Consider the following 25,362-nt stretch of genomic DNA (forward strand, 5'->3'; position numbering starts at 1 on the left):
GTAAACCTAGAAGTTTCTTCCCCCTAAAAAAATAAGTTATGTAAAACAGGAGAAATTTACAATAACTAGACTGGACTGGCAAACCAATAGTCTCAAGCCAGTCCTGTTATAAGTATCTACTTATATATGTGAGGTGATCAAGGGTTCCCTCACTGCAATCTCATCTACACTTCCTGGTCAGGGACCACATTGCCCTTACATTAAACCATCAAGCTGTAGATAGACATGTGCGACTTCCTTACCAAAGAGTTTGTAATGACTGCCATTGTGGTAGGTGATAGAGAAAAAGAAATGATGGAAACTAGCAAGAAGAAAATGTGGGCGATTTCAATTTTATCAATACAAAGAGAAGAAATATAATACATCCTTTCTTCCTTCGTTGTCGACTTGAAGCCCTGTCGAAGACAATGTTCCCATTGTTAATTCACACTTATGGGAAAACAGGAGGGGAACTAGTCATTCAGCTATTGTGAACTAACCTTTGTGAGAATGGAATAGTCAGTGTTAAACACCTCCATTTAACACCATTTTGCATTCTTTTGAGTAGACCAGAAATGGACTGAGATTGACACTATAAGGGGAAGGAATCTCAACTGGTAGTGGGATTCCAGAAGGCAAAATGCAAAGCATAAGCATAGCATATGTAAGAATACTTCATTGTTAGGTTAGGGATAGTTAAGTAAGAATGCTCTGGTGCTAGGTCATGGCATATCAAGTAAGGATACTTCAATGTTCCGCTAGACACAGCTAGGGTATGTCAAGTAAGGATGCTACAGTGTTCGGCTAGGGTATGTCAAGTAAGGATACTTCAAGTGTTCAACTAGGGTATGTCAAGTAAGTATGCTTCAGTGTTCAGCTAGGGTATGTCAGGTATGGATACTTCAGTGTTCAGCAAGGGTATATCAAGTAAGGATGCTTCAGTGTTCAGCTAGGGTATGTATAGTAAGGATGATTCAGTGTTCAGCTAGGGTATGTCAAGTAAGGCTGCTTCAATGTTCAGCTAGGGTATGTCCAGTAAGGATGCTTCAGTGTTCAACTAGGGTATGTCAAGTAAGGATATAAGTGTTCAGCTAGGGTATGTCAAGTAGGGATACTTCAGTGTTCAGCTAGGGTATGTCTAGTAAGGATAATTCAGTGTTCAACTAGGGTATGTCAAGTAAGGCTGCTTCAGTGTTCAGCTAGGGTATGTCAAGCATGGATGCTTCAGTGTTTGGCTAGGGTATGTCAAGTAAGGATACTTCAGTGTTCGGCTAGGGTATGTAAGTAAGGCTGCTTCAATGTTCGGCTAGGGTATGTCAAGTAGGGATACTTCAGTGTTCAGCTAGGGTATGTCAAGTAAGGCTGCTTCAATGTTCGGCTAGGGTATGTCAAGTAAGGATACTTCAGTGTTCAGCTATGGTATGTCAGGTAAGGATACTTCAGTGTTCAGCTACGGTATGTCAGGTAAGGATGCTTCTGTGTTCAGCTAGGGTATGTCAAGTAAGGATGCTTCAGTGTTCAGCTAGGGTATGTCAAGTAAGGATGCTTCTGGGTTCAGCTAGGGTATATCAAGTAAGGATGCTTCTGGGTTCAGCTAGGGTATATCAAGTAAGGATGCTTCAGTGTTCAGCTAGGGTATGTCAAGTAAGGATGCTTCAGTGTTCAACTAGGGTATGTCAAGTAAGGATACTTAAGTGTTCAGCTAGGGTATGTCAAGCATGGATGCTTCAGTGTTTGGCGAGGTTATGTCAAGTAAGGATACTTCAGTGTTCAGCTAGGTTATGTCAAGTAAGGATACTAAAGTGATCAGCTAAGGTATGTCAAGTAAGGATGCTTCAGTGTTTGACTAGGGTATGTCCAGTAAGGATATTTCAGTGTTCAGCTAGGGTATGTCAAGTAAGTATGATTCAGTGTTTGGCTAGGGTATGTGTAGTAAGGATGCATTAGTGTTCAGCTAGGGTATGTCTAGTAAGGATACTCAAGTGTTCAGCTAGGGTATGTCAAGTACGGATGCTTCAGTGTTTGGCTAGGGTATGTCAAGTAAGGATACTAAAGTGTTCAGCTAGGGTATGTCAAGTAAGGATACTTCAGTGTTCAGCTAGGGTATGTCGAGTAAGGATGCTTCAGTGTTTGGCTAGGGTATGTCAAGTAAGGATGCTTCAGTATTCAGTTAGGATACGTTAAGAAAGAATGTTTCGGTGTTAGGTTAGGGTAAGGAATGTTGAACTAAGGATTCCTTGGTGTTAGGTTAAAGTACATTGAGTAGGAATACATCTGTGCTAGATTAGGGTATGTTAAGTAAAGTTGCTTCATTGTTGGGTTAGTCTATATTAAGTGAGGATGCACCAGTTCCAATGTTAAATAAGGTGGCTTCGGTGTTAAGTTAGGATATGTAACATATCAATATTTTGTGATTCTCTTTCACATATTTATTCCTCGTTGTGCAGACAAATGTCTTGATTGCATTTCATGTTTTTTTTACTTAAACATTTCAAAAGGAATCACTTTTATGCTGTGTTAACCATTCTCACATACACCACTAATATGGTGGTTATCTTTTCAGCGAAAAATTTTGAAAGTTTTGGGGCAAAAGTAAATTAATAGTTGTAAATGTATAAAACAAAATTGAAATTGCAGACTGTGATTGTGACTCAAAATCAAGTATCATGTCGCCTGCCAGAGTATTTCGAGAATCCTGACAAGTTCTTGCCCGAGAGATGGTTCACAAAGGACGCCATCAATCCTTTCTTAGTTCTTCCGTTTGGACATGGTCCTCGAGCTTGTATTGGAAGGAGAATGGCCGAACAAAATCTATACGCCGCACTCGTAATGGTTGGTGTTTGCAGGATACGTATGCATAAGAATTATATAACCTTTTAAAATTATTCTGTATAGTATACTTGAAATAGTTTTCCTGTTATCTCTAACATTATACAAATTGTATGATTAAGTTTCTTTTTCCGTGTTGCGTGGGTTTTCAGTGCTCTACAGATAAGATGCCTTATATCACCTTATATATATATATATATATATATATATATATATATATATATATATATATATATATATATATATATATATATATATATTACTATGAAGAGTATAATTCAACAAAATTATATATATATATTACTATGTAGAGTATAATTCAACAAAATTATATATATATTACTATGAAGAGTATAATTCAACAAAATTATATATATATTACTATGAAGAGTATAATTCAACAAAATTATTATTTTTGTTTTCCAGATCGCAGCTAATTATAAGATTGGCTGGAAGGGTAGAAAACTCGACTGCTACTCCACTCACATCAATGAACCAGACACTTCACTAGATTTCACGTTTACTCCAAGGAAATAAACTCTTGCATTTATGAAAACGTGAGAAAACAGTGTCATCTTATGAGAAAAAATTAATTTACTTCTGTGTTGAAGTGATTTGGAATTTGATTTTCAAAATACAGTAAAGCTTTTGTACAGTATATATGAACTTGGAATTTTAAAAGAGATAAAGGCACCGAAAGCTTAACTATATTGAAGTCAGTCGCTGTACTGCTTGAACAATTTTTGTAGCTTAGGGTCATTGATAACCCAAAACTAAGCCAGCAACAAATTGTCATCAAAAGATTCGTGACATCCACGTTTTAATCATAGTTTTTATAATATCGTGTTAAATGTTTAATAAATAAATGTCTAATATGTTATCTTCAGTCCCTACAAAGTTACAATATCCAGTGAATAACAAATAAAATTTATTCATTTGCTTTCTAATGTATATCACAATCCATGTGTTCTGTTGATGCATTCTGAAGCAATGAATTTAAAAAAAAGAAAAAAAAGGATGCCTTCAAACTTGAGGCAGGTTTGTTGATCTACTGTACTCAAAGTTTATAGTGAATTTCATATCTTCCATACTATTAAAAATTACATCGGGTAGACAGGATCTTATAATTTTTACTTGATAAACGGCAAGGCAACAGACAAAACCTTTTATCAATTAGTTTCATATCTTTATCTAATATTGCTACGGAATATCTTGGTACTGTCATTTTTTATTCTTCCTTTTGCAGTACATTGCTTATATTTTACTCTCTAACATTAATAGCCAAATCTTCCATTTAATTAAATTAGAAAAAAACAAAAACAGGCTTAGCTAAATGACACAGTACCTAGTATGAAATGCATGGGCAGTCAAATTAGGTAGCCAAAATTATAATCCAGTTCTGGTCTCCCAAATTTGATGAGATAGTGTCTGACCATCTCTGCAGGTTATGTGGGAACCAAATGTTCAGGGGGGTCCCTGTCCACAACAAACAGGGGTCATGACAGGTAACTACAGATGCAGTACCAGCTCCATGGTACCAGCGGGGAACCAGGAGATCATTCTTTACAGTGAGGGTTGCTGACTTGTGAAACTATTTTAGTCGGGACACAGTGCTCCATCTATAAGCACCTTCAAATCCCGCCTATTTGAGGAGTGGAAGGATCATCCAGATTTATACATCTACAAGTTTTCATATTAACCATACACCGGGGTAAATACGCAAATGTATATGCATTTCAACTACTATAGTTTCCAGAGGCCGTGTAATAGTGTTTTTCCCAAATATCTAACAAACCGGCTAATGAATTTCCATGAAACTACAGCAATGAATGTTTCAAACATTGGCCTAATTTTTGGTGGTACAATGAATTGACAGATGTGCTTAATTAACCCGTTTACTCTTAGAAAAAAAAGAGGAACTTCTTCCCTTCCTTCAGAGCGTTTCAAAGTGTTACTTAATCATGTAACTGTGACACAGAGGTTCCCCCAACCCTCCTTCGGTGTTTAAACCTATGGCTATCCTAGTACTCCCTCCCCCCTTCCTTCTTGCCTTCTTTCCTTCATTCCCATTGTTATTAGGCTACCAAGTAAATCCCTGTTATGAAAGACTGTGTACTGCACATATAAAATGAGCCGGAAGAGCAATAAAATGTTTTATGGTGGTAGATAATGATTAAATGGTTAACACAAATTATCAAACATAATAGAAGAGGTTTAAAACAGGGGTGTGGAATCGCACTGAGAGATATTCTACTCGGACTCCTACAAATTTTAGATTTGCGACTAAAAATAAAAAAAAATAAAAAAAAAAATAAAATAAAAACATTAGTAGAAATAGAAAACATTTTTTTTTCCTTGAGAGTGATGATGAGTAAAACGTATGTGTCCATTTTTCTCATCCCTCATAAATCTATGGTTTCCAGCAATTGGTGATAACATTATTTCGGAAAAGCAAAGCTAAAGAATACTTTGATACAAGTATATCAGCTTGGCATGTAGACAACGTCAATAGATTTCTCAAAGTAAGGTTGATTGGTTCATTAATTGAAGTCTGGTATAATTCCAGTGACAAAGTCGCAATGATATTTGTCACATACCTTTAAGTAACAAAAATAGGTACTGGTACTTATAACGTAAATAAATATATAAAACTATAGGTTGAAATATAATAAATCTTATGTATGTATGAACACACACACATATATATATCTATATATATATATATATATATATATATATATATATATATATATATATATATATCACATTACCAGGGATGCTGAACTTTTACTGACAAAGAATTTCGTATTGCTTGGGAGTAGGTCATATGACAATTATCTATGGAGTTAAACAGGCGTTTAACAATTCGGGGGATGGGAGGTACTGGGGAAGAAACGTTATAACAACGTCATTGAGGGACGTCATCACTTTTGCGAATGTGTGGGTGGCTAAGACTGGCTTTAGCCTCATTTTCTTAAGTAAAAATAAGTTAATGAAACGTAATTGGCAATGCACAGTATTTCCCCAAATTAGGCCATTGTATGAAGCGCTCTCTGCTTTGATATCATGGAAATCCATCGGTTATTTTAGGAGTTATTAAAAAAAAAAAAAAAAAAAAAAAAAAAAAAAAAAAAAAAACACACTATTACACGGCCTCTGGAAGCGCTAGTAGATTAACATGTCGTCGACTCTACAGAACAGTGCACCAAAATTAAGAATGGGACCTAATTACCCTGAATAGGTACCTAATAGCCTTTTGCTCAAAGTAAATGCTTATTATAAAGATGCCATTGAGTAATTAGCATGACGTACAACTTCCTCTCAAGTGATTGGAATGAATTTGAGCATTGACTACCCAAAAGCCATAGATTTTTTCCTTGGTCCCTGTCATTCTTTTAAGGGTATATGGAAAAATAATATTTGAAACTCATTATGCAACAACAGACAATATCACATTCATATCGAAGAACATTTACCGCATTAAGATGCGTAAAGTTTTCCCCAATGCAATGCAAAACTACCCCTAATTGCATCTGGGGCAATAACATATTGCCATCGGGCTGTGCAAAAAATATTTAAGGCAAACTGCCAAGGAGGTATAGCGGGCCATATACTAAGGCATTTTGACACCTGCCATGCCATCTCTGATCTATCATAATCAATACTTTCTTTGCTTCCACCACAGAAAAAAATATATTCTCTCATAATCATTTATAATTTTGGATCTTGGAATAATTTCAGGATATCTTTGATGTGTTGATGTTGTAAGACTGAATAATAACCATCAAAACTTTTAATTTGTAAATTTCAAAGTAAGTATTCCATTGTCCAATTTACTCTTTCCTCACAAGAGTGGACGTATTATGGCCTAAAAAAATATATCGCTAACTGCATTACATACTAAGGACAGAGTCAATCAACATAGTCAAGCTTGAATTACCAAAGAAATTAAGGAGTCCTTTTGTAAGTGCAGGAGTTTTTTTTTTTAATCATATATCATTTTGTTTGCCTTGAAATTATTTAGATTAACTTATATAAGTTCAAGCGCCACAAAATATTCCCTTCCATTGGATCCTTCAAGTGCATAAGCCTGTGCTGTCCTAAGACCATCTACATCTAAAACCAAACCCAGTGCAATGGAATGAATGTAGGTATGATACCTGATGATAATGGTATCAACTTTAAATAATCTACTCGCACATATATGATCCAAAAATACGAAACATACACAAAGTAAATGTGATTTAGTTAACGTTCTTAGATATTTCTGTAATTCAATGCTTTCATATAATGGCATTATATTTTAACTTTATGAAATATGCATTTTGTATTATGACACTTTCTCACTAACATCAGAACCCATTCTCAATATTTATAGAGTCAAAATTAGGATAATCAAATGTGCTTTCTCATTACGGTAAAGAATAATAGCGATTAAATTTACTTGACATAGAATAGTGAAATGTTTGGTTTGGTAACATGTTAGCATATGTAACTAAGAAGAGATTGGCATGGTGTAATAGTGGATCTCCAATCAGGGTCTGCTATGTATATAATACTTAAACCTTTTATAAGGATATAATGATAATAGAAGTATATACAAGGTAAAAGTCATGGGTACTATATTATAAGATCTGATGTGAAAGGAATGTCAGATTATTAGTATTAACATAATAGAAAATAATGTTGCCTATTATTTTTAACTTAATATTGTCAAAACTTTAAGTAACGTTAGCCTTTACTTTTAATAGTACTAACTTTAAATTGTGATTTTATAGGGTCTACAAGTGTAGACCGCAGTAAAAAGTGGATTACAGACTCATTGAGTTGCTCCCCTCCACGGAAATCTTTAGTAAAAGGCGAAAGATTTATGCGTTTTGAAGGGAAGCCAGAGCTACCAAACCAATCACGTCTCATCGTTCTCCTTTCTCTGACTGCTGAGAGATATCAACAATAGTTTAGTACAAGAAGGGCATATGCACGCATTCTATTTTCAAAGCAGGTCATATTTTTATGCATATTTGAATTTTAATCAAGTTTGACGTTAAAAGACAAACAAATATTTTCATTATGTTGACTTAAATATAGATGCCAAAAAGGAGTCATTAGTTCCAAATTATTTTTTTATTTAGTCACGTTTTAGTGATGATTCTTGTGGTCTCCTGTTCGAGACACGGAGACCAAGAATAATGATGAGAGATATTCTATAAATATTCAATATATATAAAAATATGTTTGTATTGTGCCAGCTCATATTCTCATATTACCATAGCTTTTCTAAAAGGCAAGTGTAACAGCTGGAGCGTAAATCTATGAAATCTCCGCTTTTAATAACCGCTATTATTTAGAAGGATTCAACGATGCACACCTGAGCTTGAAATATAACATAATAGAATTTTTATATATTATATAAATTTCCCAGCTAACATGTAGGCTTATTTTGAACTAGAATATTAGTACGGTCAATTCACTCTTTTCAGTCCCAACAAAAATATTGATCTACAGCTGCAGCAGTATCGGAGCCTTTGTAGGGTGACGGCCAGATCCCGTAGAAAACGGGAATATTTTGAACTGTGGCCGTCGTTCTAAAAACTATTTTGGCGGGAGAAGCTAACTTAAAAAACCCACCTAACCTATGCTAAAAGCCGTATCCTTACCCAAGGGGGCTTTGCCCCCCCCCCCCACCCCGGGCACCCCCCCTTACACAACAGTTTCCTTACCTACGAGTACGACGGGAGAAGCTAACTTAAAAAACCCACCTAACCTATGCTAAAAGCCGTGTCCTTACCCAGGGGGCCTGCGCACCCCCGGACCCCCCATTACACAACATATTTAAGATCCGTAGACCATTTCCAAACGTTTTTATTCTATACAAGATAACAGTTTGAGCTGTATCTAAGGTCATTCAATCACGGTTGTGGCAAGGAAAAGGATAGTGTCCTAGAAATGTCATATATTTAAATAACTTGACACTCAAACACCTTTTCCACCCAAACTAGAATTCCTAGGAATAAGGAAGGTCTGACAAATGCCTGCTGAGGGGTTTGCAGGTAGATCTGTAGTCTGCCCAAATATATCGACGTCATTATTTTTGGGGCTATGACACATTGTTAAGATGACCCTTCCAGATAAAACCTGCTGGCAATCAGCGGAATAAGAATGAATGAATGAATGATTTAAAGTTTTCAGGCATCCTGACATCTAAGGTCATTGACGCCGGAGCGGAATAAGAAGGGACCTTATGTCACATGGATAGAAAATTGTGGAAACCTGGAGCCAAGACCCTGGGTGACACCCCAGAGAACCTGGACCTCAGTCTAACTCAACGGTCACAGGAGCAGCCTGGCCCCACACATTCTAGGGACACCAATACACCTGTAAGTACTGCAGTAGCCAACCTAAAAAATGTACAATCACACCCACCCAGCATGACTGAACCCCGTCCATCTACCACAGCCCCCCCACATGTATGTAGGTACTACAGACGAGGATACTGCAAATTTGGTGCAAGTGGGAAGGGCTGCAGCTATGGCCACCCTAAACCATGCCAAAAATACGAGAGTCATGGTTCTAGAGATGAGAGGGGATGCACCCTAGGTAAGAACTGCCCCAGCTATCATCCTGTGCTCTGTAGAAAGTCAGTGCAGAAAAGAGAATGTTTTCAGGAGGGGTGCAAGCTTACCCATATAAAGGGAACAAAAAGGCAGCAAGCAAGGATCCAGAGCCCTGACAAAATTGAACAACCCTCCAGATCAGCAAGCACATCGACACCTTCTCCTCCACCACAAGAGCCCCACAAAAGCAATTTTTTAGAAATGTTCATGGAGATGAAAGCACACATGGCAAACATGAACAAGGCTCAGGGACTTGTATTGCAGAACTTTATGAGGCAAACACCCCAGCAAAATCAACTACCACAAGTACTCCCAGCAGTAGTGTCGCCCATGACCCCAACCTGGGCTTGGCCCAGAGTCGGGGCACTACATTAGAAAAATTCCTAGTGGGCAATATTCGGGGTCTATACACCAAGGCAGCTCAAAGCAAGATATCATTCATAAGAGAGCTGGCCTGGGAGGAGGACTTTATGTTCATTGCCCTCACTGAAACCCAACTATCTGAAGGAATAAAGGAGCCTGAAATACACATCAGTAATTGCACCACCTTCCGGACAGATAGGAAAGGAAGAACACATGGTGGCACAATCATTTACTTGAGGGATGACATTGCTCCAAACTCAATACCCCTCTTGTCATACTCGGACGGCCAAATTGAACTGCAAGCCATACAAATCCAGTAACATAATATGGTGATTATAAACTGCTACCGTCCACCTGGCAGCTGTTCTAGAAACTTCAGTAATGCCATGGAAGCTCTCAGTCGCCTACTAGACTCCCTGCCAGTTCCTACACCTGACGTCATCCTCACTGGAGACTTCAACTTTCCCTTCCTGAAGTGGCCTGAAGGAACCCAAACTGGGAGCACCCTCGCTGATAAGTCTCAAGCCGAACTGCTCCTGTCCATTACGAACTCCTCCTTTCTCATTCAGATGGTGTCCATACCAACCAGGGGAAACAATATACTTGACCTGTTTTTCACCAATAACAGTGATGCAATTAACTACGTCTCGGCTGAAAGGACCATCTTCTCTGACCATAATTTCCTCAAGATACACACTACTTACAACAAATCACATTCCCCAGAAATGGCTCCACCAACAGAGAAGAACCCTTTCTCCAAACTATACTTTTTCAGCAGCCAAGTGAATTGGGATCTCCTAAATGCCCAACTACAGTGCACTGACTGGGAGTCAGAACTCCATGTTGGCAACCCTGAGGTAATGCTGAATGACTTTCTAAAAACCATCCTCAGTGCCTGTGAAGGTAATGTGCCAACAAGAAAACTGCCAGCCACCAGAAGAAGTCACATACCAAGGGACAAAAAAGTGCTTATGAGGAGACGGGCGAACTTAAATAGACAAATGCAAACAACAAAGAGTGACACCCGGAAAAACTCGCTGCAAGCTAAGATCTCTCATATAGAAAATGAACTCAAGGATTTACACGAGAAGCAACGTGACTGGGAAGAAACGCAGGCAGTGTGCAACATCAAGGCCAACCCTAAATTTTTCTTTAATTACTGCAAGAAATTTTCCAAAACGCAAGTCAAGGTTGGACCACTTCAGGCAGGAAATGGGATGATGTCAAACACCCCTGACGAAACATGCCAGATTCTCTCCCAGCAGTATACCAGAGTCTTCTCGCAACCTACACCTGCCAAGATTGTTCTCGAACCCTGCTGAGTTCTTTAAGGTGCACACCAACATTACTTGACTCTTGTGAACATCCCTTTCACCATAACTGATGTACAGGAAGCGATCAGTGAACTAAAAATCAACTCTGCTGCTGGACCAGATGGTGTGCCATCCATCCTTTTACTAAGATGCAAGGAAGCTCTGGCGCTCCCTCTCTACAAATTCTGGCGCTGCTCCCTGGACACTGGCATTATATCATCAATATTAAAAGAGGCCATCATCTCCCCAATCCACAAAAGGGGAGATAGAAGCCAGGCCAAAAACTACAGGCCAGAGGCCCTCACCTCCCACCTCATCAAAGTATTTGAGAAAATATTAAGAAGCAAGATCATTAGCCACCTTGAAGAAAACAGCTTGATGAGTAACTTTCAGCATGGCTTTCGTAAAGGAGGGTCTTGTCTCCCCAACCTCTTGGCCTACTATGAGTGGCTGCTCCAAGGCCTTGCTGAAGGCAAAAATGTAGACGTGGTCTACTTAGACTTTGCTAAGGCTTTCAACCGAGTGGACCACGGCATCCTTCTCCACAAGCTGAGGGCCATGGGGATAGCAGGGAAGCTTCCTTACCAACAGGACTCAGGTAGTAGCTGTTGAAGGCCACAAGTCACAGCTTGAAAAAGTCAACAGCGGAGTCCCCCAAGACTCTGTTCTTGGCCCCCTACTCTTCCTGGTCCTCATGGCCGACATTGAAAAGACAGTCACGGGCTCCTTCCTGGCCTCCTTTGCTGACAACACTACCCTAAGCCACAGGATCAGTGCGTCTGAGGATGTTGTCCAGCTGCAGGCAAACATCCAGAGGGTCTTCCACTGGGCTGACACAAACAACATGCAATTCAATGAGGATAAATTTGAAATAATGAGACTGGGGCCCAATACTGAACTCATCCACTCCACCAAGTTACTGACAAAAACACAGCAGCCAATCCCACCAAGCAATGCAGTCAAGTTCCTTGGCGTCCTCATGGACAATGATGCCACCTTCCAGCAGCACATCAAGGACACCGCCACTAGGGCCAGGCGCATGGTTGGCTGGGTTCTACGTACCTTCCATTCAAGGGAGCAGGAGGTCATGCTGACACTGTGGAAGACCCTCATACAGCCAATCCTTGACTACTGCAGCCAGCTGTGGTCTCCCCATAAACAGGGGGACATACAGGAGCTAGAGTCAGTCCAGAGGAGTTTTGTAAGATCAATTAAAGGAATGAGGGAGCTCAACTATTGGCAGCGCCTGCAAAAGCTGGGACTCTACTCTCAACATAGATGAAGCGAGAGATATAGAATAATATACACCTGGAAAATCTTGGAGAGGCAGGTGCCTGACCCTACCCCTGACTTACTGAGGCCACGTGAAAGTGAGCATTCTGGGCGCTCATGTGTAAGACAAAGCCTCTCCTCCAGGACACCAGAAAGGATAAAAACCCTCCTTGCCTCCAGCCTCACCCACAACGGCCCCAGACTGTTCAATACACTGCCGAGAAATGTCAGAGACACCACAGGCTGCTCGGTCGCCAAATTCAAGAAAGCACTTGACACCTTCCTGCAGACGCTGCCAGATGAGCCTCCTGTGCCAGGCTACACAGCGTGCTGCAGGGCAGCCTCAAACTCTGTGCCAGACCAGATCACCCTCATGAAGAAGGACTCACGGACTGGCGTCAGCGGTGGACCACCACAGCTGTGAGGAAGACCCTCTAAATTCGACCAAGTATACCAAGTAAGTATACCAAGTAAGTACTATTGGCAAGCATCAGGCTTGAACAGGGCTTAAACATTTGATAAAAGTATTGCGAGTCGGGAACTTTTCCAGTACATTAGGCTACTACCTTTTAACTCGATTGTTAAAAGTTTAAAAGTTGAGTTACAGTGGATTTATAAAGTAGCTCAAATAAATTCAACAAGACTATAAAAAATATTGATAATATTCATGGCAAAAATCCTTCCCTTTCCTCTCCCAGTCTCTTCCACTCACTAGGACTTGTTGCTATGACACTTCTTTCCACGACTAAAACACTTCATTATATTTCAATGAGGAGCCTGGTTTTGTGCTCTTTGGCTTGAGCATTGACACAAATAAAGCTAGGAGACTTTGAATACAAGTGGCCAGTTCCTTCCACGTGCAGAGTAAATGGACACCAACGAACCTAAATCCCCCACCTGACGTAACCTACAAGCCATGTCCTTACGCCCCCTGCGACCCCCTTTACTAAAGCTATTTGGCCTGAGTATTGACACAAATAAAGAGATCTCTTGGGGGCTAAGACGGTGTCTAAAAGACCCCATTTGGAGCCTGTCTTCAGGCGATCTATGGCACAGACCTGAACGGAAGAAAGTGGGAATGGGTACTTTTTAAGAAACCTGTGTATTGAAAGCTTGAGAGTAAAGTGTTAAAACTTGTGTGGAAAACATTAACCTAAAACACTTTTGATAAAAATAATAGATGTAATATCTGTGATGCAAAACTGTCTTAAAAATTCTAGGAAATTTTCATTGTTATATTATGGAACTCAAAGTGATTGGGTTGGTGTATTTGGTGTGTACACAATAATCAAATCTTTTATAAGGATATAATGATAAAGGTCTATAAAAGGCAGAAGTCTTGAGTACTATATCGGATGATTGGTTGTGAAAGAAATGTCATATTACTATTAACATAATAAATAACATGTTACAAATTATCTCAACTCAATATATTGAAGTACTAAAGCTAAGAGCAATGCACATAGACTTTCAACAGTATTAATATATATCATAGTTTTATAGGGTCTACAAGCGTAGACCGCAGTAAAAAGTGGATTACAGACTCATTGAGTTGCTCCCCTCCACGGAAATCTTTAGTAAAAGGCGAAAGATTTATGCGTTTTGAAGGGAAGCCAGAGCTACCAAACCACTCACGTCTCATTGTTCTCCTTTCTCTGACTGCTGAGAGGTATCGACATGACTTTTGTACAAGAAGGGCATATGTACGCATTATATTTTCAAGCAACTCATTTTATTTCATGAAACTCTTTATGCAAATTTGAATTTTGATAAAGTTTGACATTAGAAGACAAACAAATATTTTCACTATTTGTGTTGACTTAGATAGATATCAAAATAGTCAATGGTTATCATTCTTCTTTCTTTATGTTACATTTTAGAGTGTCTTCTTCTTCTTCTTGGGGTATTAAAGCCAACACTTGTTGGCACGGGCCTTTCCCTTGGTTGGCCCGTAGGTGATCTGTAAAAATTCTAAGGTGATTGCATTAATGGAAATTTGAAAGGTTTTTAGTAGTAGAAAAAGATGTGGATAGGGTAAGGATGATGGTAGTGGTAGAGGGCCATCATTTCTCGGATAGTGGTAGTTTGAAAATTGGGGGTGTAAGGCTTTTGAAGATTAGAGAAAAACTGTGCAGGTGGGGTTGTCCAACCCTTTACTCCCTAGGGTCCCTGCGGAGAGATTTTTAGTGGTAGGTTAGTTGAGAAGTTTAAGGGGATGATGTGAATAGAGCCTTACAATGAGGGGATGAGATGGTACATGAAATGATGTCTTACCTTGGTGGAGGTAGTGTTGAAAGCAACTGTGCGTGTGCGTCTATGCTTTCGACAATTGCTTTTGCCAGTGTGGCCGCTTCTTTCACAGCCTGTGGTGAGTTGGTGTCTACAAGTAGATCACCTCGTAGCTGTGCTGTTTCTCTGCATTCTAGTAGATAGTGCAGGAGGGCTTGTTGTGGTATGACATCACAGTGTTCACACGTTCTCTGGATGTCATCTGCGAGTTCCCAGTTTGCTTTGTATCCCAGCCGGAGTCTGTGTATACATACAGCCTGTTTCCTTGGGGTGTGTCTGTCTATGGGTGGAGGTTCTAGTTCCGTGGCCCATTTGTACCATGTTGCAGAGGGAGAGCCATTGTCTATCCTCATATGTAGTTCCTTGATTAGGTTGTCCTTGAGCTGTGTCTTTATTTTGCTTTTGATTTGCTGCAGTGCAGGCTGTATGTGCACCTGTACATTGTGAATGTATTTGGTGCTTTTGGCTAGCTCATCAGCCTTTTCATTCCCTGGTATCCCGATGTGACTGGGGATCCAGTTTAGTGTTACTAGTCTGTTCCTTTCATTATGCTGATTTAAGAGGATTTTAATGTCTGCTATCAGGGATTTGTTTTCTTTGTTTTTGTTCTGCTGTAGGGCTTACACTGAGGATCGTGAATCAGTATGAATGACTACTGGTCCCTCCTCATTTTCAATAGAGTGTTTTAATGCTTGCTGTATTGCAACAAGCTCTGTCTGCAGGGTGGAGACATTATTGGATGTTCTCCAGCAAGCTGTGAAATTGCAGGAGTGAACTGCCGCTCCTGCTGTTTGGGTTCTAGGATCTACTGTACCATCAGTATAGTAGATCTGTGCCCCTATTGTCTCTACAGAGTTTATAGCTGCTTCTGCTGCGTTTCTAAGTTCCTCTATTGTGCAGTTTTCTTTTGCCCTTGGGAGTTTGGTGTAGTTGAATTTAGCAACTTGTTTTTTCCATGGTGGAATGTGTATTGTACTCTGTGCTGTGTCAGGGTTTGGTTGTAGGATCATTTCTGTTAGGCCAAGTCTTTTAATGTTATTGCTATGGTCTTTGCCATAAGAACTTGGGGTTTGCACTTCAGGATGTTTGGATAGTTCCTCTCTTACTCTCTTTTTGGTGATTGAGTCTCTGTCTGACAGGAACATCTTTGCAACTATGCTTGCATTTCTTAGTGCAATTCTGTCCTCAAGGGTTGGTAGTCCAGTTTCAACCTTAGGTTGCACAGGCTTGTCCACATTGGGGCTCCTAACATGAGCCTCATGGCATTGTTTTGAATCACTTCAATTGTGCTTTTTTGTAGATCTGTTAGCCCCAAGAGTGTTGGGGCGGCATAATCTACTAATGATCTGGAACAGGCCAGATAATATTTCTTTTGGACGTGTTCATTTGCTCCATCATTGAGCCTGCTCATATATCCCATAGCTGTATTTCTGGCATTTGTTCTTTCCTTGAGATATTTTATCTCATGCTTGAAAGTGTTTTAGAGTGACGATTCTTGTGGTCTAGTGTTCGAGACACGGATGCAAAGAAAAAAAGATAAAAGGGATATTCTATAAATATTCAAATGCAAGAGTAAGAGTAACTTTGCACTGTGCCAGCTCATATTCTCATAAATTTAACATAGCTATTCTAAAAAGCAAGTGTAACATCTAAAGAGTAAATCTATGAAATCTCCTTTTTTAATAATTCCTATTATTTAGAAAGTTTCAACGATGCACATGTGAGCTTGAAATATAAATAATAAAGTTTTTATGCATTATACAAGTTTCGCAGCTTACACGTATTCTTATTTTGAACTAGAATATCCGTTCAGTCAAGTCGTTCTTTTTAGTGATGACACATATTGATCTACAGGTGCAGCAGTATCTAAGGTCATTCAAGCAAGGTGGTGGCAAGGAAAAGAATAGTGTCCTAGAAATGTCACATATACAAATAACTTGACACTCAAACACCTTTTCCACCCAAGCTAGGAACAAGGAGGGCCTGACAATGCCTGCTGAGGAGTCTGCAGGTAGATATGTAGTCTGCCCAAAAATCTCAATGTCATCATTTTGGGGGTATGACATATTGTCAAGCCCCCTCCAGAAAAAAAAAAAAAACTATGGGTAATCAACAGAAGAAAAAGGAAGAACCTTACCACACGTGGATAGGAAATTGCGGAAACTACTGGCAAGCATCAGGCTTGAGCAGGACTTAAACTTTTAATAAAAGCATTGCGAGTCAGAAACTCTTCATATACATTAGACTACTACCTTTTAATTTGATTGTTGAATATTTAAAAATGCAATTACAGTGGATATATATATATATATATATATATATATATATATATATATATATATATATATATATATATATATATATATATATATATATAGCTCTTAACTCAATGTATGGAATTATTAGAGCTTAGAGCAATGCACATAATACTTCGAGAGTATTGTGTTTATATTGTGGTTTTATAGGGTCTACTAGTGTAGACCGCAGTAAAAAGTGGATTACAGACTCATTGAGTTGCTCCCCTCCACGGAAATCTTTAGTAAAAGGCGAAAGATTTATGCGTTTTGAAGGGAAGCCAGAGCTACCAAACCAATCACGTTTCAACGTTCTCTTTTCTCTGACTGCCGAGAGGTATCGACACGACTTTTGTACAAGAAGGGCATATGTACGCATTATATTTTCAAGCAGCTCATTTTATTTCATGAAACTTTTGATGCACATTTGAATTTTGATAAAGTTTGACATTAGAAGACAAACAAATATTTTCACTATTTGTGTTCACTTCGATAGATATTAAAATAGAGTCACTGGTTACGACTCTTTTTTTTTCTTTATGTTACATTTTAGTGTGATGATTCTTGTGGTCTAGTGTTCGAGACATGGATGCAAAGAAAAAAAGATAAAAGGGATATTCTATAAATATTCAAATGCAAGAGTAAGAGTAACTTTGCACTGTGCCAGCTCATATTCTCATAAATTTAACATAGCTATTCTAAAAAGCAAGTGTAACATCTAAAGAGTAAATCTATGAAATCTCCTTTTTTAATAATTCCTATTATTTAGAAAGTTTCAACGATGCACATGTGAGCTTGAAATATAAATAATAAAGTTTTTATGCATTATACAAGTTTCGCAGCTTACACGTATTCTTATTTTGAACTAGAATATCCGTTCGGTCAAGTCGTTCTTTTCAGTGATGACACAAATATTGATCTACAGGTGCAGCAGTATCTAAGGTCATTCAAGCAAGATGGTGGCAAGGAAAAGAATAGTGTCCTAGAACTGTCATATATACAAATAACTTGATACTCAAACACCTTTTCCACCCAAGCTAGGAACAAGGAGGGCCTGACAATGCCTTCCGAGGGGTTTGCAGGTAGATCTGTAGTCTGCCCAAATATCTCAATGTAATCATTTTGGGGGCTATGACATATTGTCAAAAAGCCCCATCCAGAAAAAAAAACTCTGGGTAATCAACAAAAAAAGGAAGAACCTTATCACACATGTATAGGAAATTGCGGAAACAACTGGTAAGCATCAGGCTTGAGCAGGACTTGAACTTTTAATAAAAGTATTGCGAGTCAGAAACTCTCCATATACATTAGACTACTACCTTTTAATTAGATTGTTGAAAGTTTAAAAATGCAGTTACATGGAGCCATGTCCCTGGGTGACACCCCAGAGAACCTGGACCTCAGTCTAACTCAACGGTCACAGGAGCAGCCTGGCCCCACACATTCTGGGGACACCAATACACCTGTAAGTACTGCAGTAACCAACCTAGAAAATGTACAATCACACCCACCCAGCATGACTGAACCCCGTCCATCTACCACAGCCCCCCCCCCCCCCCACATGTATGTAGGTACTAAAGACGAGGATACTGCAAATTTGGTGCAAGTGGGAAGGGCTGCAGCTATGGCCACCCTAAACCATGCCAAAAATACGTGAGTCATGGTTTTAGAGATGAGAGGGGATGCACCCTAGGTAGGAACTGCCCCAGCTATCATCCTGTGCTTTGTAAAAATTCAGTGCAGAAAAGAGAATGTTTTAAGGAGGGGTGCAAGCTTACCCATATAAAGGGAACAAAAAGGCAGCAAGCAAGGATCCAGAGCCCTGCCAAAAATGAACAACCCTCCAGGTACCAAGCACATCGACACCTTCTCCTCCATCACAAGAGCCCCACAAAAGCAATTTTTTAGAAATGTTCATGGCGATGAAAGCACACATGGCAAACATGAACAAGGCTCAGGGACTTGTATTGCAGAACTTCATGAGGCAAACACCCCAGCAAAATCAACTACCACAAGTACTCCCAGCAGTAGTGTCGCCCATGACCCCAACCTGGGCTTGGCCCAGAGTCGGGGCACTACATTAGAAAAATTCCTAGTGGGCAATATTCGGGGTCTATACCCCAAGGCAGCTCAAAGCAAGATATCATTCATAAGAGAGCTGGCCTGGGAGGAGGACTTTATGTTCATTGTCCTCACTGAAACCCAACTATCTGAAGGAATAAAGGAGCCTGAAATACACATCAGTAATTACACCTCCTTCCGGACAGATAGGAAAGAAAGAACACATGGTGGCACAATCATTTACTTGAGGGATGATATTGCTCCAAACTCAATACCCCTCTTGTCATACAAATCCAGCAACATAATATGGTGATTATAAACTGCTACCGTCCACCTGGCAGCTGTTCTAGAAACTTCAGTAGTACCATGGAAGCTCTCAGTCGCCTATTGGACTCCCTGCCAGTTCCTACACCTGACGTCATCCTCACTGGAGACTTCAACTTTCCCTTCCTGAAGTGGTCTGAAGGAACCCAAACTGGGAGCACCCTTGCTGATAAGTCTCAAGCCGAACTGCTCCTGTCCATTACAAACTCCTCCTTTCTCATTCAGATGGTGTCCATATCAACCAGGGGAAACGATATACTTGACCTGTTTTTCACCAATAACAGTGATGCAATTAACTACGTCTCGGCTGAAAGGACCATCTTCTCTGACCATAATCTCCTCAAGATACACACTACTTACAACAAATCACATTCCCCAGAAATGGCTACACCAACAGAGAAGAACCCTTTCTCCAAACTAAACTTCTTCAGCAGCCAAGTGAATTGGGATCTAAATGCCCAACTACAGTGCACTGACTGGGAGTCAGAACTCCATGTTGGCAACCCTGAGGTAATGCTGAATGACTTTCTAAAAACTATCCTCAGTACCTGTGAAGGTAATGTGCCAACAAGAAAACTGCCAGCCACCAGAAGAAGCCACATACCAAGGGACAGAAAAGTGCTTATGAGGCGACGGGCGAACTTATAGACAAATGCAAACGACAAAGAGTGACACCCGGAAAAACTCGCTACAAGCTAAGATCTTACATATAGAAAATGAGCTCAAGGATTCACACGAGAAGCAACGTGACTAGGAAGAAACGCAGGCAGTGTGCAACATCAAGGCCAACCCTAAATTTTTCTTTAAGTACTGCAAGAAATTTTCCAAAACGCAAGTCAAGGTTGGACCACTTCAGGCAGGAAATGGGATGATGTCAAACACCCCTGAGGAAACATGCCAGATTCTCTCCCAGCAGTATACCAGAGTCTTCTCGCAACCTGCACCTGCCAAGATTGTTCTCGAACCTGCTGAGTTCTTTAAGGTGCACACCCAACATCACTTGACTGTCGTGAACATCCCTTTCACCATAACTGATGTACAGGAAGCCATCAGTGAACTAAAAATCAACGCTGCTGCTGGACCAGATGGTGTGCCATCCATCCTTTTACTAAGATGCAAGGAAGCTCTGGCGCTTCCTCTCTACAAAATCTCGCGCTGCTCCCTGGACAATGGCATTATACCACCAATATTAAAAGAGGCCATCATCTCCCCAATCCACAAAGGGGGAGATAGAAGCCAAGCCAAAAACTACAGGCCAGTGGCCCTCACCTCCCACCTCATCAAAGTATTTGAAAAAAATATTAAGAAACAAGATCATTAGCCACCTTGAGGAAAACAGCTTGATGAGTAACTTTCAGCATGGCTTTCGTAAAGGAAGGTCTTGTCTCTCCAACTTCTTGGCCCACTATGAGTGGCTGCTCCAGGGCCTTGCTGAAGGCAAAAATGTAGACATGGTCTACTTAGACTTTGCTAAACCACGGCATCCTTCTCCACAAGCTGAGGGCCATGGGGATAGCAGGGAAGCTGGGTGTGTGGCTGCACAGCTTCCTTACCAACAGGACTCAGGCAGTAGCTGTTGACGGCCACAAGTTACAGCCTGAGAAAGTCAGCAGCGGAGTCCCCCAAGGCTCTGTTCTTGGCCCCCTACTCTTCTTGGTCCTGATGGCCGACATTGAAAAGACAGTCACAGGCTCCTTCCTGGCCTCCTTTGCTGACAACACTACCCTAAGCCACAGGATCAGTGCGTCTGAGGATGTTGCCCAGCTGCAGGCAAACATCCAGAGGGTCTTCCACTGGGCTGACACAAACAACATGCAATTCAATGAGGATAAATTTGAAATAATGAGACTGGGGCCCAATACTGAACTCATCTACTCCACCGAGTTACTGACAAAAACACAGCAGCCAATCCCACCCAGCAATGCAGTCAAGTGCCTTGGTAGCACATCAAGGACACCGCCACTAGGGCCAGGCGCATGGTTGGCTGGGTTCTGCGTACCTTCCATTCAAGGGAGCAGGAGGTCATGCTGACACTGTGGAAGACCCTCATACAGCCAATCCTTGACTACGGCAGCCAGCTGTGATCTCCCCATGAACAGGGGGACATACAGGAGCTAGAGTCAGTCCAGAGGAGTTTCGTAAGATCAATTAAAGGAATGAGGGAGCTTAACTATTGGCAGCGCCTGCAAAAGCCGGGACTCTACTCTCAACAGAGAAGAAGAGAGAGATTTAGAATAACATACACCTGGAAAATCTTGGAGAGGCAGGTGCCTGACACTACCCCTGACTTACTGAGGGCACGTGAAAGTGAGCGTTCTGGGCGTTCATGTGCAAGACAAAGCCTCTCCTTCAGGACACCAGAGTGGATAAAAACCCTCCTTGTCTCCAACCTCACCCACAACGGCCCCAGACTGTTCAATACACTGCCGAGAAATGTCAGAGACACCACAGGCTGCTCGGTCGCCAAATTCAAGAAAGCACTTGACACCTTCCTGCAGACGCTGCCAGATGAGCCTCCTGTGCCAGGCTACACAGCGTGCTGCAGGGCAGCCTCAAACTCTGTGCCAGACCAGATCACCCTCATGAAGAAGGACTCACGGACTGGCGTCAGCGGTGGACCACCACAGCTGTGAGGAAGACCCTCTAAATTCGACCAAGTATACCAAGTAAGTATATATATACATATATATATATATATATATATATATATATATATATATATATATATACATATGTATATGTATATATATGCATATATATGTATATATATATATATATATATATATATATATATATATATATATATATATATATATATGTATGTATGTATGTATGTGTATATATATACATATATATATATATATATATATATATATATATATATATATATGTATGTATGTATGTATGTGTATATATATACATATATATATATATATATATATATATATATATATATATATATATATATATATATATATATATATATATATTAGCTGAAATAAATTTACCAAGACTATAAAAATATTGATAATATTCATGGCAAAAATCCTTCCATTTCCTCTCCCAGTCTCATCTACTCACTACACCTTGCTGCTATTGTGAGGAACAAGAGACAGACCATAGTCAAGTGCCGTTTTATTGAAGGTGATGATGATTTCAGATAACCTTGCTATTAATAAATAGCAAGCAGGGGCTCTTGCACTAGGGCAGCCCATAAGTCAGCTATGGCTGTGAAGGAGAGTTATCATACAGACATAATAAGGACGGACAGTATGATGATGAGATGGCAGCAACATGACAACCGTGGCAGGAGTCCGAAGCCCGGACGAGGCACCGCAAAGCAGGCGTGGTCAACCAAACCCAGTTCCTTTTCGGTCCTAGAGAAATTAGATCTTTTTTTATTGAAACCCCAGAAGGGATTGGTTTATTGACAAGACAAGTGAATGACATAGACTTCTGGGAGAGATTGATTGATTGATTGATTTGGAGTTCTCTGGCATCCTGACCTTGAAGGTCATTGACGCCAATATCGTTTATCATAAGTAAAGATTAAAAGAATATTCAATTAAAACCAGAAAAGTAAATATGTTATAAAAGTTAAATAGCATTAAGAAGACCTGCTTCTGATATAAATTTAAAAATGCCACTATCATTGTACGACACATTATGTCCAAGGATCTTGGCAAGGATGATCCTGCCATCTTCACCCGAGCCTCTAACAGATATCTATTGCTTTCTGTGCTATAAGTGGGGCATTCAGTCAACACATGCCTCACTGTCAAGGGTATTAAACAGTTGTCTCAATATGGTTGGTGTTGGCCAGCCAGCAGAAATTCATGTGCCATCTGAGTGTGACCAATGCGGAGACGACAAAGAGTAGTCGGTGCTACTATAGTGTGAGGTCTACCGCCATATGTCGCCTACCCAGGCGGGGGGTGAGGTCTACCACGCGACAAGCTTGGACCTTCCGCAACCTAAATGCCATGGGGTACCAGCATTCTACAGTGAACCACAAGCAATATTATGTGGATCCAGCGACAGGAGCACACACACAGGCAATTGAGCGATCGTGGTTGGACGCTAAAACGATGATTCTGAAGAGATTAATGCGAGGTGTTGGTCGTCAGCTGTTCCAGTCTCAAATTGATTATTTTTGCTGGAAGTGGATGAGAAAAAATTCCAATGATCTATTTGTGTCTTTCCTAGAAGATGTACGAAGTGTGTACCGCTAGGATAAATGTATGGAAATATATAACATGTTTATTTTTACCTTTATTCCTTTTTTTAATGTAATTAGTAATCCAATTATCTATTTAAGTAATTTTTAAGATATGTTTAAATTAAGTGTTTATTGCATAAACAAATGTATGAAATGTGTTTTTTTTTTTAATATAATTAGAAATCCAATTATCTATTTAAGTCATTTCTAAGATATGTTTAAATTAAGTGTTTATTGTTTTGTATCGCTAGAATAAATATGGAAATATATGATAACATGTTTATTTTTACCTTTATTAATTTTTTTCAATGTAATTAAAATTCCAATTATAATTTTAAGACATTTCTAAAATATGTTTAAATTGAGTGTTTATTGCTTAAAGAAATTTATGAAATGTGTTTTATCTATGAGGGACAAATAATTCAGCGGTAGACCTCACGCTATAGTGCCAACGGGAGGTAGACCTCACGCTATAGTGTGGTAGACCTCACGCTATAGTAGCACCGAGTAGTCTCCCATTTTCAGGGCATCCCATTATATCTCCAAGGGGATATAACAATTGCAATTTCTCTCACCTTATTTTCACTTAAACCATTCCAATGCTGTTGCGATAGATATGAATAAAATTCCTAATTGCTGGTAAAAATTCATTACAAAGAACATGATATATTCTTGGTAGCAACTCTGCTGCAGCACTCTTTGCCAGTGAATCTGCCTCTTCATTTCCAGATACACCTATGTGGGTCGGAACCCACCAAAATCGAACTGTAATACCTTTCAGGCCAATGATTAAAAGCCACTCTAAAATCTTTAAAACTAACTGAAGGGTTACTAGAATTAAAACCCTCTAAAGCTTGAAGGACACTTCTTGAATCACTAAAAAAGGGTAAAATTGCCCTCCTCTTTTAACGCTATTTTCTCAATAGCGGTTAGTATGCCATATAATTCCGCAGTAAATATGAAAGATATTGGAGGAAGTGCACCTCTACAGTTAAAAGAACTACTATATACTCCAAATCCAATACCAGCATCAGATTTGGAACCCTCAGTATATATAAAAGTGGATTCCTTATGTTCCTCAAAATGTTCCATAAAAAGAGACCTAGCTTTTAAGTCAGTCATATTTTTCTTAACACCAATAAAATATTTACAAAAAAATATCTCCGGTAATTTCCATGGAGGGGTTTATGATATCTTAAATAGAAGCACCTTACCTCTAATTATATCAACCCTGTTTAATAATTGTTTTACCAAAAAGCCATAAGGTTGAGGAGATTTTGGGTGCAACTCAAAGTATGTTGAGTGCCTTACAAGGCTTGCGGTCTGAAAGGCTAAAGAGTTAGGGAGTCTTTGTAACCTAATCCAACACTGAATAATGGAACACATTCGGTAATGGTCTAGAGGCAACTCTCCGGCATCAACAAGGAGACTTGGGATAGGTGAGGTCCTAAACGCTCCTGTGGACAATCTAATATCAGCATGATGTATTGAATCTAATATCTTTAACCGGCTTGGGGTGGATGAGGAGTGTATTTCTCACCCATAACTAATTTTGGAAAAAATTAAAGCATTGTATAATTTTAAAATAGTTTTACAGTCTGGCCCCATGATGTATGGGACAATACTTTCAAAAGATTCAGAGCCTCAAGACATTTAGCTTTTAATGCCTTTAAGTGTGGAACCCATGTCAACCTACAATCGAAAATTAATCCTAAAAATTTAGCTTCCCCTACACATGGGATCTGTTCTCCTTTCATGTATATATCCGGGTCTGGATGTAATCTCCGGATACAACAGAAATGGAC

At 39.7% G+C, this 25,362-nt stretch overlaps 1 protein-coding gene and 3 non-coding genes across 4 annotated transcripts in view; 1 reads left to right on the plus strand and 3 right to left on the minus strand.

The window, feature by feature from the left end:
* Positions 1-3,681, plus strand: part of LOC137623320 (cytochrome P450 302a1, mitochondrial-like) — an 18,701-nt gene extending 15,020 nt beyond the window's left edge. Inside the window, exons 9-10 of the mRNA XM_068354122.1 lie at positions 2,617-2,811; positions 3,235-3,681. Of these exons, the coding sequence (XP_068210223.1) occupies positions 2,617-2,811; positions 3,235-3,345 (306 nt within the window). The 3' untranslated portion in view covers positions 3,346-3,681. The remainder of the gene's footprint in view (positions 1-2,616; positions 2,812-3,234) is intronic.
* Positions 3,682-7,585: 3,904 nt separating this feature from the next.
* Positions 7,586-7,705, minus strand: LOC137623917 (U5 spliceosomal RNA). The gene has a single exon (XR_011040676.1). It is a non-coding gene; the product is annotated as a U5 spliceosomal RNA (small nuclear RNA).
* Positions 7,706-13,872: 6,167 nt separating this feature from the next.
* LOC137623927 (U5 spliceosomal RNA) lies at positions 13,873-13,992 on the minus strand. The gene has a single exon (XR_011040685.1). It is a non-coding gene; the product is annotated as a U5 spliceosomal RNA (small nuclear RNA).
* Positions 13,993-17,123: 3,131 nt separating this feature from the next.
* Positions 17,124-17,243, minus strand: LOC137623922 (U5 spliceosomal RNA). Its single transcript, XR_011040682.1, has one exon. It is a non-coding gene; the product is annotated as a U5 spliceosomal RNA (small nuclear RNA).
* Positions 17,244-25,362: the final 8,119 nt, after the last annotated feature.

Source organism: Palaemon carinicauda, chromosome 30 (assembly GCF_036898095.1).
Source record: "Palaemon carinicauda isolate YSFRI2023 chromosome 30, ASM3689809v2, whole genome shotgun sequence".
NCBI lineage: Eukaryota > Metazoa > Arthropoda > Malacostraca > Decapoda > Palaemonidae > Palaemon > Palaemon carinicauda.